General features: G+C 36.0%; 1 protein-coding gene across 1 annotated transcript; it reads right to left on the bottom strand.

The window, feature by feature from the left end:
- Positions 1 to 982: 982 nt before the first annotated feature.
- LOC110454110 lies at positions 983 to 13,817 on the bottom strand. The gene is made up of 6 exons (XM_021503477.1): positions 13,699 to 13,817; positions 12,363 to 12,474; positions 11,703 to 11,791; positions 9,669 to 9,785; positions 3,178 to 3,234; positions 983 to 2,251 (listed from the first exon to the last, which is right to left on the bottom strand). The coding sequence occupies exons 1-6, from the start codon at positions 13,768 to 13,770 to the stop codon at positions 2,144 to 2,146; spliced, it is 555 nt and encodes a 184-aa protein (XP_021359152.1). The 5' UTR covers positions 13,771 to 13,817; the 3' UTR covers positions 983 to 2,143.
- Positions 13,818 to 17,846: the final 4,029 nt, after the last annotated feature.

Here is a 17,846-nt window from a genome sequence, read left to right as displayed (position 1 = left end):
TATGGCCAAGGGACTAAGTCTCCAGGGTGGGGCCTGACCCCCAAGGCCATCCTGGAAGCATATGTGCATTTATCTCTTTAACCTCAGTGATTGTATATATGGTTCTCAAAAGTTCCAAGTGATAAACTATTTTTGGCCCTGCCTTTCAGCCCCTCCATTTGTACAATTTTGAATCTCCACCTCCAATGAATGCTTTTAACCAAATATGATGGAAATCAAGTGCATTGTTCTAGAGAAGTTGTTTATAGCAATATAGCCAAATTGACCCCTTTTGGCCCCGCCCCTCAGGGAGTCAGCCCACCATTTGTAAAATTTTGATTTCCCACCACCTAGGAATGCTTCCATTCAAATTTAGCTAAATTTCAATCAGTGGTTAGGAAGAAGAAGTCGTTTGAAGAAATTGTTGACGTACAGAAGGACGACGGACGCCACGATATGGCATAAGCTCACCTTGGTCCTTCGGACCAGGTGAGCTAAAAACAGATATGCTACCAAATTTTGTTTTGGGGTCTTCCACATTCCATATGGTTAGTCCCTAGATCATAACATGTAACTTGTCGAGCTACCAAGCTTATGGCTGAGTATGAAGACAAATACACATACAAGGACCAACAGTCCAGTTCCACGCCTGGAGACTTAGTCCACGAGTCATAACTTTAAAACGATTGTCATCTCTATCCCATAACCATGATAAGCTGGATACAGACATGCTTCTAGAATTAGCCTTGGGGTCTGCCCCCACCCTAAGGGACTTGGTCCCTTGGCCATAACATGATTCAGCTGTATGCACTGTTAAATCATATATACAACACAATACATGTTTTACAATTGTATTGATAGATGATTTGATCTGTTTGTTGGAGAGTTTTTATGATCTATAAGATGGCTGAAAATAATTCAGGTTTATTTAACATTTCTTCAAAACATGTACATTTATATGTTGCATATATTTATATTTTGAGAAACACTTGGTAAAGGAAATTCAACAACAATAAGTATTCTTATTTCTCCTTTATTATAAAAATCAGTTTAAAAAAATTATCATTAATATTTACAGAAAAATACATCAATTTTATTTACATGACTTTGTAATATACAATCACATTTGATGATAGATACTTGATCAATGGAAAATAACTGAATGAAGTACACATTATCAAATGAAATATTGAAATTAATATAACTAAGTCTGCTGATTTAACTATGAACTAATGTCAGAATACTGCTGGACCTGATGCTCTATCCTCACATGAACTGCTAATGAAAATCAATTATCATTTCTCATAAAATTAAATAAAAATGACTGAATTGAGAAAAAACTTGCTTACTAAACAATACAATGTTTCACTCATTTATTTCAAATTGTTTAGTAATCACTAAATTTCTTTCTGGGATCAGAACATATATTTCGAACTGAAATGTTAAACATACAGAGAGCAACCTAAACAAATGGTAGTCATCGTAACGGATTTGTAGATTACTTTTCTACCAGCGTATCAATTTTGAGATTCATTTGGTACAGTTAGCTCTAACTTTTCAGTTGACCATTTTAAGCTGATTAAATCATGTCCTTTAATTATTACTTAACTGACAATCTGCAAATTAATTGTGTTAATTTATGTACAAATGCAATAATGAGTTATGACTTGAAATCTATGATGATTATTTACATGTGATTTTTAAGACAAATGTATTGCAAATATTTTCATTTCTAATGCATCTTTATGACTTGTGCTATATGTCACACAGAATGAATTAAGTGTCTGTCTTTGCCTTCCCTACATAGCACTATGTGAGCATTAGTTTACCACATCATAGGGGATTGTCCCTAACTAGGCTGATGTATCTCAGTACAAAGTTGACATTCTGCTATTTTAAAGGGCTGTCTTCTTGTGATCCTTAATACGGGAAGTTAAAACTGCAAGACTTCAGGTTGCATGCAATATACCTAAATCTAAATGTAGATGTACTATAGAAGATATAGGGTGTTACAATATAAAGCCAAGCCCTTTATTGTCTTGATCTTAATAGTGTGAAGCTATACTTTCTGTTTTTCCATTTATAAAACTGGCACAATCTTAAATACATCCTGTTATCTAGCATTATACAAAATAAGTAGACACAAATTTGGCATGGAAAGTCTCTAATATCCAAAACCAGGTCGTTTGCGTTCTCCAGCGAACCGTAGTTCCATATCCATCTGTTCACCCATCTCTTGTTTTCTGGCAATCAGCACAACAAAAAAGACTCCCTGTAAAAAGAACAAACACAAGTTAAGTTTTTAGATGTGATACTAGCAATTGGCATTATATACAAATTTTATCTCAGTATTTATAGCTGAAGACGTTAATTTTCTTTAATAAACAGTAAAGAGTTACAAGTTCTGTAATATAGAACTTCAAATAACATACTTAGGAGGCATTCACATTATGTGATTCTCCATAGATCTATGTGAAGTTATCTATTTGGCAATTTGGTTCCATAGACCATCTAAGTCGATTTTTAAAGAGCTACATTTCTGTTTGGCTTAGTAGTCCAAATCTGCAGCAGGAGTATTCAAACCAACCTCATGGTTTGCAAATTTTAATGATATCTGTTAATATCATATAATTCAGGATTTTTGTGTCAGACACTTAATTTTATTTAGTGCCGTGCAAAAATTGGCCAGGGTATTTGACTTTCTAATAGCAGATGGTGAGCTATTCCACAACGTGGTCGAAACCCTCTCAAAGCACCGCCTTCCATAGGTCACAGTACAACGAGTTTTGGGACACACAACAATGATTCTGACTCCGACCGCAGTGAACGTGACATTTGATACAAGGTAACAAGCTTCTGTAGGTACTGGGGAGCTGTTCCATTCAGTGCCTTGTTTTTACACTGAAATTTTGTACTGCGACCTGTATCGTACAGGTAACCGGTGCAATGGATAATTTTGAGTATGAGTAACCAGCCGTGCTGCAGTGTTCTGCAAGTCTGTGGTCAATCAAAGATCATCTATATCCCACTGTATCTACACTGTAGGATCTACAATCCTGAATTCACCCCTGGTAACATTTTAAATTCAAAACAGGAATCATATTTTTAATCTATATGAAGTGCACGATTTGAAAATGTAATCAAAACTTTCTGAATGTTTACATAATTGGGTTTTTCACAACCTCTTTATTTACTTACATTTACAAATGTCCTGAACATCCAGAACAGCCATGTCCACACCACGTACTTCAGCCTCTGTTGGGGAAAATAAACACAAATCTTAATACCACGTACTTCAGTCTCTGTTGGGGTAAATAAACACAAATCTTAATACCACGTACTTCAGTCTCTGTTGGGGTAAATAAACACAAATCTTAATACCACGTACTTCAGTCTCTGTTGGGGTAAATAAACACAAATCTTAATACCACGTACTTCAGTCTCTGTTGGGGTAAATAAACACAAATCTTAATACCACGTACTTCAGTCTCTGTTGGGGTAAATAAACACAAATCTTAATACCACGTACTTCAGTCTCTGTTGGGGTAAATAAACACAAATCTTAATACCACGTACTTCAGTCTCTGTTGGGGTAAATAAACACAAATCTTAATACCACGTACTTCAGTCTCTGTTGGGGTAAATAAACACAAATCTTAATACCACGTACTTCAGTCTCTGTTGGGGTAAATAAACACAAATCTTAATACCACGTACTTCAGTCTCTGTTGGGGTAAATAAACACAAATCTTAATACCACGTACTTCAGTCTCTGTTGGGGTAAATAAACACAAATCTTAATACCACGTACTTCAGTCTCTGTTGGGGTAAATAAACACAAATCTTAATACCACGTACTTCAGTCTCTGTTGGGGTAAATAAACACAAATCTTAATACCACGTACTTCAGTCTCTGTTGGGGTAAATAAACACAAATCTTAATACCACGTACTTCAGTCTCTGTTGGGGTAAATAAACACAAATCTTAATACCACGTACTTCAGTCTCTGTTGGGGTAAATAAACACAAATCTTAATACCACGTACTTCAGTCTCTGTTGGGGTAAATAAACACAAATCTTAATACCACGTACTTCAGTCTCTGTTGGGGTAAATAAACACAAATCTTAATACCACGTACTTCAGTCTCTGTTGGGGTAAATAAACACAAATCTTAATACCACGTACTTCAGTCTCTGTTGGGGTAAATAAACACAAATCTTAATACCACGTACTTCAGTCTCTGTTGGGGTAAATAAACACAAATCTTAATACCACGTACTTCAGTCTCTGTTGGGGTAAATAAACACAAATCTTAATACCACGTACTTCAGTCTCTGTTGGGGTAAATAAACACAAATCTTAATACCACGTACTTCAGTCTCTGTTGGGGTAAATAAACACAAATCTTAATACCACGTACTTCAGTCTCTGTTGGGGTAAATAAACACAAATCTTAATACCACGTACTTCAGTCTCTGTTGGGGTAAATAAACACAAATCTTAATACCACGTACTTCAGTCTCTGTTGGGGTAAATAAACACAAATCTTAATACCACGTACTTCAGTCTCTGTTGGGGTAAATAAACACAAATCTTAATACCACGTACTTCAGTCTCTGTTGGGGTAAATAAACACAAATCTTAATACCACGTACTTCAGTCTCTGTTGGGGTAAATAAACACAAATCTTAATACCACGTACTTCAGTCTCTGTTGGGGTAAATAAACACAAATCTTAATACCACGTACTTCAGTCTCTGTTGGGGTAAATAAACACAAATCTTAATACCACGTACTTCAGTCTCTGTTGGGGTAAATAAACACAAATCTTAATACCACGTACTTCAGTCTCTGTTGGGGTAAATAAACACAAATCTTAATACCACGTACTTCAGTCTCTGTTGGGGTAAATAAACACAAATCTTAATACCACGTACTTCAGTCTCTGTTGGGGTAAATAAACACAAATCTTAATACCACGTACTTCAGTCTCTGTTGGGGTAAATAAACACAAATCTTAATACCACGTACTTCAGTCTCTGTTGGGGTAAATAAACACAAATCTTAATACCACGTACTTCAGTCTCTGTTGGGGTAAATAAACACAAATCTTAATACCACGTACTTCAGTCTCTGTTGGGGTAAATAAACACAAATCTTAATACCACGTACTTCAGTCTCTGTTGGGGTAAATAAACACAAATCTTAATACCACGTACTTCAGTCTCTGTTGGGGTAAATAAACACAAATCTTAATACCACGTACTTCAGTCTCTGTTGGGGTAAATAAACACAAATCTTAATACCACGTACTTCAGTCTCTGTTGGGGTAAATAAACACAAATCTTAATACCACGTACTTCAGTCTCTGTTGGGGTAAATAAACACAAATCTTAATACCACGTACTTCAGTCTCTGTTGGGGTAAATAAACACAAATCTTAATACCACGTACTTCAGTCTCTGTTGGGGTAAATAAACACAAATCTTAATACCACGTACTTCAGTCTCTGTTGGGGTAAATAAACACAAATCTTAATACCACGTACTTCAGTCTCTGTTGGGGTAAATAAACACAAATCTTAATACCACGTACTTCAGTCTCTGTTGGGGTAAATAAACACAAATCTTAATACCACGTACTTCAGTCTCTGTTGGGGTAAATAAACACAAATCTTAATACCACGTACTTCAGTCTCTGTTGGGGTAAATAAACACAAATCTTAATACCACGTACTTCAGTCTCTGTTGGGGTAAATAAACACAAATCTTAATACCACGTACTTCAGTCTCTGTTGGGGTAAATAAACACAAATCTTAATACCACGTACTTCAGTCTCTGTTGGGGTAAATAAACACAAATCTTAATACCACGTACTTCAGTCTCTGTTGGGGTAAATAAACACAAATCTTAATACCACGTACTTCAGTCTCTGTTGGGGTAAATAAACACAAATCTTAATACCACGTACTTCAGTCTCTGTTGGGGTAAATAAACACAAATCTTAATACCACGTACTTCAGTCTCTGTTGGGGTAAATAAACACAAATCTTAATACCACGTACTTCAGTCTCTGTTGGGGTAAATAAACACAAATCTTAATACCACGTACTTCAGTCTCTGTTGGGGTAAATAAACACAAATCTTAATACCACGTACTTCAGTCTCTGTTGGGGTAAATAAACACAAATCTTAATACCACGTACTTCAGTCTCTGTTGGGGTAAATAAACACAAATCTTAATACCACGTACTTCAGTCTCTGTTGGGGTAAATAAACACAAATCTTAATACCACGTACTTCAGTCTCTGTTGGGGTAAATAAACACAAATCTTAATACCACGTACTTCAGTCTCTGTTGGGGTAAATAAACACAAATCTTAATACCACGTACTTCAGTCTCTGTTGGGGTAAATAAACACAAATCTTAATACCACGTACTTCAGTCTCTGTTGGGGTAAATAAACACAAATCTTAATACCACGTACTTCAGTCTCTGTTGGGGTAAATAAACACAAATCTTAATACCACGTACTTCAGTCTCTGTTGGGGTAAATAAACACAAATCTTAATACCACGTACTTCAGTCTCTGTTGGGGTAAATAAACACAAATCTTAATACCACGTACTTCAGTCTCTGTTGGGGTAAATAAACACAAATCTTAATACCACGTACTTCAGTCTCTGTTGGGGTAAATAAACACAAATCTTAATACCACGTACTTCAGTCTCTGTTGGGGTAAATAAACACAAATCTTAATACCACGTACTTCAGTCTCTGTTGGGGTAAATAAACACAAATCTTAATACCACGTACTTCAGTCTCTGTTGGGGTAAATAAACACAAATCTTAATACCACGTACTTCAGTCTCTGTTGGGGTAAATAAACACAAATCTTAATACCACGTACTTCAGTCTCTGTTGGGGTAAATAAACACAAATCTTAATACCACGTACTTCAGTCTCTGTTGGGGTAAATAAACACAAATCTTAATACCACGTACTTCAGTCTCTGTTGGGGTAAATAAACACAAATCTTAATACCACGTACTTCAGTCTCTGTTGGGGTAAATAAACACAAATCTTAATACCACGTACTTCAGTCTCTGTTGGGGTAAATAAACACAAATCTTAATACCACGTACTTCAGTCTCTGTTGGGGTAAATAAACACAAATCTTAATACCACGTACTTCAGTCTCTGTTGGGGTAAATAAACACAAATCTTAATACCACGTACTTCAGTCTCTGTTGGGGTAAATAAACACAAATCTTAATACCACGTACTTCAGTCTCTGTTGGGGTAAATAAACACAAATCTTAATACCACGTACTTCAGTCTCTGTTGGGGTAAATAAACACAAATCTTAATACCACGTACTTCAGTCTCTGTTGGGGTAAATAAACACAAATCTTAATACCACGTACTTCAGTCTCTGTTGGGGTAAATAAACACAAATCTTAATACCACGTACTTCAGTCTCTGTTGGGGTAAATAAACACAAATCTTAATACCACGTACTTCAGTCTCTGTTGGGGTAAATAAACACAAATCTTAATACCACGTACTTCAGTCTCTGTTGGGGTAAATAAACACAAATCTTAATACCACGTACTTCAGTCTCTGTTGGGGTAAATAAACACAAATCTTAATACCACGTACTTCAGTCTCTGTTGGGGTAAATAAACACAAATCTTAATACCACGTACTTCAGTCTCTGTTGGGGTAAATAAACACAAATCTTAATACCACGTACTTCAGTCTCTGTTGGGGTAAATAAACACAAATCTTAATACCACGTACTTCAGTCTCTGTTGGGGTAAATAAACACAAATCTTAATACCACGTACTTCAGTCTCTGTTGGGGTAAATAAACACAAATCTTAATACCACGTACTTCAGTCTCTGTTGGGGTAAATAAACACAAATCTTAATACCACGTACTTCAGTCTCTGTTGGGGTAAATAAACACAAATCTTAATACCACGTACTTCAGTCTCTGTTGGGGTAAATAAACACAAATCTTAATACCACGTACTTCAGTCTCTGTTGGGGTAAATAAACACAAATCTTAATACCACGTACTTCAGTCTCTGTTGGGGTAAATAAACACAAATCTTAATACCACGTACTTCAGTCTCTGTTGGGGTAAATAAACACAAATCTTAATACCACGTACTTCAGTCTCTGTTGGGGTAAATAAACACAAATCTTAATACCACGTACTTCAGTCTCTGTTGGGGTAAATAAACACAAATCTTAATACCACGTACTTCAGTCTCTGTTGGGGTAAATAAACACAAATCTTAATACCACGTACTTCAGTCTCTGTTGGGGTAAATAAACACAAATCTTAATACCACGTACTTCAGTCTCTGTTGGGGTAAATAAACACAAATCTTAATACCACGTACTTCAGTCTCTGTTGGGGTAAATAAACACAAATCTTAATACCACGTACTTCAGTCTCTGTTGGGGTAAATAAACACAAATCTTAATACCACGTACTTCAGTCTCTGTTGGGGTAAATAAACACAAATCTTAATACCACGTACTTCAGTCTCTGTTGGGGTAAATAAACACAAATCTTAATACCACGTACTTCAGTCTCTGTTGGGGTAAATAAACACAAATCTTAATACCACGTACTTCAGTCTCTGTTGGGGTAAATAAACACAAATCTTAATACCACGTACTTCAGTCTCTGTTGGGGTAAATAAACACAAATCTTAATACCACGTACTTCAGTCTCTGTTGGGGTAAATAAACACAAATCTTAATACCACGTACTTCAGTCTCTGTTGGGGTAAATAAACACAAATCTTAATACCACGTACTTCAGTCTCTGTTGGGGTAAATAAACACAAATCTTAATACCACGTACTTCAGTCTCTGTTGGGGTAAATAAACACAAATCTTAATACCACGTACTTCAGTCTCTGTTGGGGTAAATAAACACAAATCTTAATACCACGTACTTCAGTCTCTGTTGGGGTAAATAAACACAAATCTTAATACCACGTACTTCAGTCTCTGTTGGGGTAAATAAACACAAATCTTAATCAATTTCATGGTACACACACAGACCAATCATGACAGAATATATCATTAAATACTTAAACCTAGAAAATTAAATACATGTACCTAAATCTAGAGTATTTGGGAATACGATTTGGAAAGAAAATATGATGTTTTCAGGATTCATCTTTTAAATTAATACCCAGGAAAGACCCTTGTCTTTGTTGATAAAATACAGCACATATAAACTAATCTAAACTAACCCAAAAATAAATAAGACAATTAGTAACCCTCTCAACTCTATGTAACTTTAGAAGACTCTACCATGCATTGATTTGGATGAGTCCATTATGTGTAATTAAACATCCATAAGATTGCATTTTTTGTCAATTATGTACATTTATTACATAAAGTAGTTCAATTATGGTGCCTCTTTGTAGAAGTACTATATATCAGGAATTGTTTACCCAATCAAATATTCACCTTCAGCAGTAAAAAATACATATACATTGTAAGTCAGTGTTGATTTTATCATTCACAGTGCAATTCATTCAAGTATTCGTAATGATATTTACTGCTAGGAAAAAATTGCACTCATCACAAAAGATGAAACTGCAGCGTATATAGTAGTAATTTTCTATATCATCATGACAAATGGAATAACTTACGAAGGTGTTCAGTCCGTAGTATGAAAATTCGAAAATTGAGAAGGCGATTTCTACGAACTGGTAGATGAAGAAAATGATGATGTACCGCCGATGAGCACTCATGTACATCACAAAATGCTGTAAAAACAAACAGAGCAAATAAAGTTACCAACTAACAAACTCCTGCCTTATATATACTAGCGGAAAATAGAAACTGTGCATGCCTAAAATGTGTTATAAAAATAAATGTGTATGACTTAGAACAACAAGGTTTTCATGGACCATTTATTTGTTATTTATTAACAGTTGCATTCCATTTTCCACATTATGGAATCAATAAGTTCCGCTCAGTAGTGACGTAAACACAGCAGGGGTTAATACTGAGTTCACAAAATTAATACCTCGTATGTCCACCGTTTGCCTGAATGCAAGCCTGGCAACGTCGACGCATGAAGCCTATCAGACGGCTCAAGAATGCTTGTGGGATGGCATTCCAGATCTGAACCAACGCTGCAGCCAAAGTCACTGGTTGATTAGGTAATGCCCGTAATCTGCGCTCCATTTTATCCAAGACGTGTTCAATGGGCGACAGATCGGGGGATACAGCAGGCCCGGGCAACACGTAAACGTTCTGCTGCGCCAGAAAGTCCATAGCGACACGAGCTTTGTGTGATTGGCGTTGTCCTGCTGTAGCGTAATGTGACGTTGCTGCCCTTGCACAAATGGCACGACGTGGGTCCGGAGGATCTCGTCACGGTAACGTAGCGCGTTCAAATTCCTGTTACCAACCACCAGAGGCGTTCTCCTGTTGGCTGATGCCGCCCGAAATCATAAAGCTGCATCCGCCGAAAGACGTCGTTGTACCACACGCGTCACAGAAACGTTATCCAACACGACGATACACTCTGGAATGGCCGTTACTACTATCAAGGTGGACTCGCGACTCGTCCGTAAACAAAATGCCTGCCCAATCCCGTCGAGTAAATCACAGATGCCTTCTGCACCAGTCCAGACGTGCTACACGATGACGTGGCTGAAGAACTGGGCGGATTGCAGGACGTCGCGGACGGATAGCTCATTCACGCAATCGGTTCCGTACAGTTCTCAGGCTTATTGGTAGCAACATAGGGATTGTCCATGCAGTCAAACTTGCCGTTTAGAAGCGATTTCTCAAATGGACAAGCTGAATATGGTTGATGTGTTGACGTGACGTCACACGTGGACGTCCTGCACGAGGTCAATCGTCGGCGTGGCCAAACTGTTGATGTCGTCTCCACAAATCCCGGATTGTGTTTCGATGGTCATGAAAACGTGTTGAGACAACGGCTTGGCCCGTACCAATAATCCGGAGGCGGTCATTTTCATTGAGCCTCGGCATAGCATTAATCACAAATTAAAATGTTATAATGCTGTTTTTACTGTGCACTGGTCTCAACAGAGTGACCCAACAGTTGAAAAATAAACTTTCATTGTCGAATTGGATGGCTGGATGAAAAAATTTGCAAACTGGTCAACACCTATAGAGAGCAAACTGCACCGGAAAACTGTCAATGACACACGGATAGTGTGTATGTGTCATACTCAGCCATGTGTGTGAATTTACATGTATATACAGTTGGTAATACATGTTCTATAACAATTCTCTGCATGCACAGTTTCTTTTTTCCGCTAGTATAGTTAACTAATCAGATACTGTATTAACAGCAATATACAAACACTCAACTGTTTTAGCATGGTTTATCACTGGGGATATTTTGTACTTACGCAATTTATTTTAGTTCACTATATGCTAAATATATTTTAAATCAATATACACGAAATGAGATTAGTCACTTTGGTAGAATAATAAGTTCTTTTTAAGTTTTGAACACAAACAGTATCTAATTCAGGCCTATTTTGCAAACTTTCGAAAACATCTGTTTCCTTTGATAAGCAAAGCCCAAATGACTTGTGTCTTGATGCTAAACAGCTGACAACTCACTATTAGCTAAAATGTGCAGTCAGTCACGACAGCTGTCAGAATAGTATCGAGACATTTTATATATGAATACTTACCCTTTCTCTAACTTGCAGTAACATGAAGGCACTGAAGAGGATCATAACCACATAATCAAACGTCAGTACCACATCACTGGCCAGGAACGCTATAAACAACAAAAACCAACATCATTTTGTACAAATTTTAAGCATCACTTCACTAGGAAATATCTGTTATGCCTTGCTTTGATGCATAAAACAATACATAATACGTTCTGATAACTTTGACACATATGTGAACTTTTATATATTTTTATGTATGTGCCTGATTAGAAATAGTATGTTTTATAACATAAGTTAAAATTTGATGATTGAATATTAGCCTTGTGATTATGATGTGACATTTTATTGATTAGAAATTAATGTTTTGAGTATAACCATACCATCAGGACGTTACTACGCCGACTACAAGCTAGCCTCCAAGTATATTATAAGCTCAGGATCAGGTGACCATATATAACTGTTGCAATTGTAGCTACTACTACTTTTATATATATATTTCTGTAAAGAATAATTAACAGTTTCAAAGTGATAGAATAATAATCTATTTATACAATTCCTTTCAATTTATCAAATATGGTAATTGCTTAGTAAGTTCAGTCGATGAATTTCCCCAAAATCGTACCCAGGGCCCATGTCGGGTGTATTAACTATATTAAATATAAAAGTCAGTCTCACCTTGCCAGAAATGTGATCTCCATGGTGTCTGGAATCCTTGGCTGATCTCAAAATCTGTTGCTGTGGCAATCAGATCTATTAATCGCATCACAAGGGAAAACACACCTGTTATCTGGAAATATCAAGTATCAAATAATACTTAGTCATTAAGGTTTATATGATACAGGTTGTACAATAATATTTATAATATAATATATAGTTGTGCGTAGCTCATGCATTGTTTATATAAATGTATATAACTTTTGTCTGTTATAGTAGTACATCACAGACACACATATGATGTAAAGATAACTGTATCAGGAAGTTTGAGTATACAAGGGAATAATATATTGTTATCACGTAAAAAAGGTTGCAGAACCCAAGGCCTTTATCCACTGATAATATAATATATACTTGCTACGTACTTCAAAAAGCATTAAACACAAAGTAACATTTAAAATGTATCTAATATCTGATGAAACAGTAGAAAATGCTTATAACTGCATACGTATATTTGAAGGAAGATAGCAATAATAACTGTGTGGCAGATTTTACAATAGGTAATTGAACATATGGGATTAAAGTCGCCTTCCAGCTTCACAGATTTATGCGAAGTGCACATGCAGTTGTTTTGTATAATCCCCTTAATAATACTGGTTATATTCCTTAAAAAAACCCATTAAGATTATGATATTATGCTGCAATCATGATCATTTTATATGTTTAAAACTATTAAACCTGCATGACTATACCATATATTGGAAGCCCCGGCTCACAGAGGCACCCAACTACTATATTGATCTTGTTTTAGGATTTCAGTCGCTGGGTACGTTATATGGGATATAACGTACCATTGACTAAAAGCCTAAAACAAGATCAATATTAATAGTAGTTGCGTGCCCCTGTGCACTGGGAAGTATTGATCAGGATAACACAAATATCTTTATTTAAGGAGGGTTACATATTTAGTACAAGACTTATCTTCCATATGGCCCTCTCAAGCATCATACAAACATGTTAACTGACATTAAAACAGATTATTATGATGGGTTCAAACATACACAGTACATCCTCTGGTTCTGAAGTTCCTGTGAGTTATACCATTTAATGGATTGTACTGGAACATTAGGCAACCTTGACTTTTGTTTACATATATGAATTAAATATTTGATATTAACACCCTGTATCTTAATATATTATTACACTCGGTGTGTTTACAAGTAAGGCGTCACTGACTCACTGGTAAGTTTCAGGAAGTAGCATGCAAATTTTGCACCTGTAGGTACGAATGGTAATCAACAGGTGCACACAGGTAGACCTCACTTCAACTGATCAAGAAACACCAAATATTACTCACGATCACAAAGCCATAGCCCACCAGCACAGACGTACGGAGGTTCCAACACAGGAACCTGTTGATCACCGCCATTTTGGACTTATTGGTTTTGTATTGCTGACCTCGTTTTCAAATGCGAAACACACCTGAGAGGGAGCATTATTTTCATTCATAGAGCGTTCTTTCTTAAATATCTTAAAATAATAAAATTACCAATGATGAGTATTCTTTAACGTTTTATGGAAAATTGAAAATGCTCAGCACACGATAAATATTTTGAACGATATGAAATATGAAATTATTGATGAATGAGTTAAGCTTTTAATGACTTCTCCCTTTGTACCGACTGTGTGTCACCGTACAGGTATTTCAATTCTATGCGATATTATTGATCAGTAATTTTACCCAATTCGTCTATCCTATGCGTACATGAATTTAACTATATACTTACAAGCAATTTAATTGACTAGTAAATAAGATATTAGCAATTATGTTAGCTTCGATTGCGCAAGAGGAGATAACTCGTCTAATTTCAGGTTGCACGACACCATTTTTGCATACATAAAACCACGGAATTATGCTATCCAAGTCCGTGATAAAACGTACATAGTACTAAGTTCTATGTCAAACTTACATTTGCTTCCCCAAATTACTATTTTAGTGGTAATATAGAAGTGATAACATGTTTTTTATAGATTCTAAAAAAAATGTTTGCACAATAAACTTATAATCACTTTACATAAGTCAAAAATAGATAAATGCCAATGAAAAGATAGTTTCTTAACTCCGGCCTCTCTTCTAAATCTGACACAGTAATATACTCGCCAAAATTAAACAATATCTTTTTATTCGTTTTATCATTGAATCCTAAATCAGGATATTTGTTTTTGGGGGATGATCAAATGTTCTTATGTCATATGAAGAAAGTGAAAATATATAAATATATATACTTTCAAAGGGGATAGAACCAGTAACCCCAGACTTCCCAGGCTTCTGCTCTACCAATTCCTTTCAACCAAAGCTAATAAGGAGGCTTTGACACCACATGTATATATATACAATATACATCCTTTACCATAACCTGTACAAGTGTACACACCAGGACTCGTTCGTTTATGTGGAACAACCACTTTGTCTGTTTGTAAATTTAACAATTTCGGGGACAAATCCTGGCGGAATTGCACATGTTTATATATAGGCCTTGCAATGCTTTGTCAAGGCTCGCCTGAAAGCAGCAATAGATAACTATAAGGTCTGACCTTATTTCATAAAGGAACAACTTGGGTTCAAGTAGTTCAATAGCGATAAACGAAATGGTACGTCCTAGTAAAAAAACTATCTTTGAATTAGTTTTTTTTCCAGATTGAAAATAGGAAACATCATTAATTAGAGCATCGATTGAAAGCGGACCTCTAGTTCAGCTGCGATACATGCAACTATCGAGTCTAGTGGAGAGGACCCATAGAGGTCCTGTACTTGAAACTAACAGTAACTCTAAGTAAATAAACTGAAATGGTGTTTTAGATGATGTATTGTGACAAAAATCAGTAAAAAGCCATGCCCCAAAATAGTGAGTAAAAGCCACATTTACCGGTATATGTAGCATGGCTGCTTCAACATGAAGGTAGAGCCAGAGTTATCCAACAGCAACGTCAAGGTCAACCTTCCCAGGTCATGTTGATGTGGGTGGCTGTGACATAATGCCAAACCTTTCTTACAATGTACAGTTGAAACTTTGTCCCATTACACCTCTATTTACCATTTTTAAGTGATCCTATACATATATATATATCATGTTATATGCATGTGATGTCAGACAAATTTCATCCTGTTTGATCATTGATTAACTTACATAAAGTAGACATCTTTTCAATTGCACATACCAAAAAGAGTTTTGATTTCAAATATGTCTTTATTGATAATCAAGAAATTAGATTAGATATCTAAGTCCATGTTGATAATGAAATAACAAATATCAATCAGTTTATCAACACTTTTAAATGTTAATTTTTAACATATTTTGTTTTTCCATCATAACATTTATAGCATCTTCCATTCTAATTTTCAAACAATAAGAAACAATTTCATGCTCTGGACAAATTCACAACAATGCAACTCTTCTCTTGGATTAGTGCTTACTGAATTTACAATTCACACTTCGCTTTGACATCTATTTTATATAACTAACACCTAAAATATTCACTCCCTTTTCTGAGGAATAGTAAATACATGATTGAAGTATCTAATTTACAAGGATGGTGTACCAACATGACATAATACACGACTGAATTCAGAGCAGAACATAGACCAGCAGGCGGCCACAACTACAGCTTGATCTAGGTTGTGACTGCTGAAACCGTCAGAATACACCTCCTCTTTTTATGTAACTCTCTGGTTAATATGCAATGTAATCTGAAAATTGATGTCTGATCACGTATATAAGTTTCAAAAAGTACATGATATTACAGTCATGCTTATATATATCCATTATGCTATACCAGAATTTTAATCGACGTGCACCTTATACACATTTTTAACAAATGTGAAAGCTCAGTTTAAAAACATATTTTTTATATTCAGCTTATAACAGCATTCCTGGGCGAGGTGGTTTAGGAGGGGGTATCTGCATGTGTGTTTTAGAATAAATTCTGGTGGACACATGTACGATAGGTTTCGAACAGTATTCAGATGACAGTATAGCAAATATATTTAGGGGATATATATGTGATAACCATTCAAAGAGTATCTGACGAGAGGTATATGGAATACATGAGACATAGGTGATGTATTCACGCGAGTCATCAAAATAGTATCCGGGGTAAGGTGCATTAAATATAAACACAGCTATGACCTGGGTGATATATATAATTTTCGGGGGTTTGATGGAACAGAATCAGCCGAAAATTGTTTTCCCTTCAGTGTCATACCTTCTGATAGAGGGCGTTGAAGTCAGGTATCGCACGTGCTGGGTGTGAGGTATGTGACTGTCGGGTAGTACACATGGTTTTTGTTTTTCATTGAGAAATGTACACCTTCCTTATAAGAATTTTTCGAATTTCGTAATGAATTGATGGAATGGTTTTAAGTGAATTCATGATGTAGGTACGGAAATGTGATAAATTTGAGCGAGTTTAATGTGTATATCCTGACGGCGATTATGCGCTCCATACAAATACAATAAATAATAGAATTATTATTTTGGTGTTGTTTTGGTTTATGTCAGAGGGTGTGGTATTGGAGGGAAGGTATAGAATGTAGCTAAGGACAGACATAGAAAATGTGTCTATACAAAGGTAAAGAGTATTATAGCCATCAACATTGTATCCAGGGGAAGGTATACACTATATGCAAGTTATATACATAGCTGATTTTATGTCGCGACACATAAACCCTGCATTAGACTGTTTGACAAGTTTTGTTAAAAGGTTGCTACAAACATAGCCCCCTTAGGGTGCCGCTCCCCCCCTTCTTGGTGCCTCCATTGTTTTGAGGTTTCTGATTGGCTGACATCCCACGCTACAATCTGATTGGCTGTAGGCCTCTTTCTTCATATTTAAGAAAATTTTCAACGGCGCCATTTTGTGGCAGCATCTTTTTAGAAATTTATACCAAATTTGCCTTATTGAAAAACCCACCCTTACATGCCACCCTTTTTAATATTGTTTGTTTGTGATTTATATATATGTGTGTTGGTGTGGCGTAATTCTGTCGAATCCCCACCTAAGGATGTAAATTGACAGTAAACATCATTTTCATAGTTTGTGTCATTATGTCATTATAATAAATTGTCATCTTATGATGGCCTTATTCAATTCTATACATGTGTTGAGTTTTATGTGGAGTAGGCATAAATGCAAGTTATATATATAGCTGATTTTATGTCGCGACACATAAACCCTGCATTAGACTGTTTGACAAGTATTGTTAAAAGGTTGCTACAAACATAGCCCCCTTAGGGTGCCGCTCCCCCCCTTCTTGGTGCCTCCATTGTTTTGAGGTTTCTGATTGGCTGACATCCCACGCTACAATCTGATTGGCTGTAGGCCTCTTTCTTCATATTTAAGAAAATTTTCAACGGCGCCATTTTGTGGCAGCATCTTTTTAGAAATTTATACCAAATTTGCCTTATTGAAAAACCCACCCTTACATGCCACCCTTTTTAATATTGT

The sequence above is a fragment of the Mizuhopecten yessoensis genome, unplaced genomic scaffold (genome assembly GCF_002113885.1).
Source record: "Mizuhopecten yessoensis strain PY_sf001 unplaced genomic scaffold, ASM211388v2 scaffold7669, whole genome shotgun sequence".
Lineage (NCBI taxonomy): Eukaryota > Metazoa > Mollusca > Bivalvia > Pectinida > Pectinidae > Mizuhopecten > Mizuhopecten yessoensis.
The sequence above is the reverse complement of the archived record's forward strand: the minus strand, read 5'-3'. Positions and strand labels throughout refer to the sequence as shown.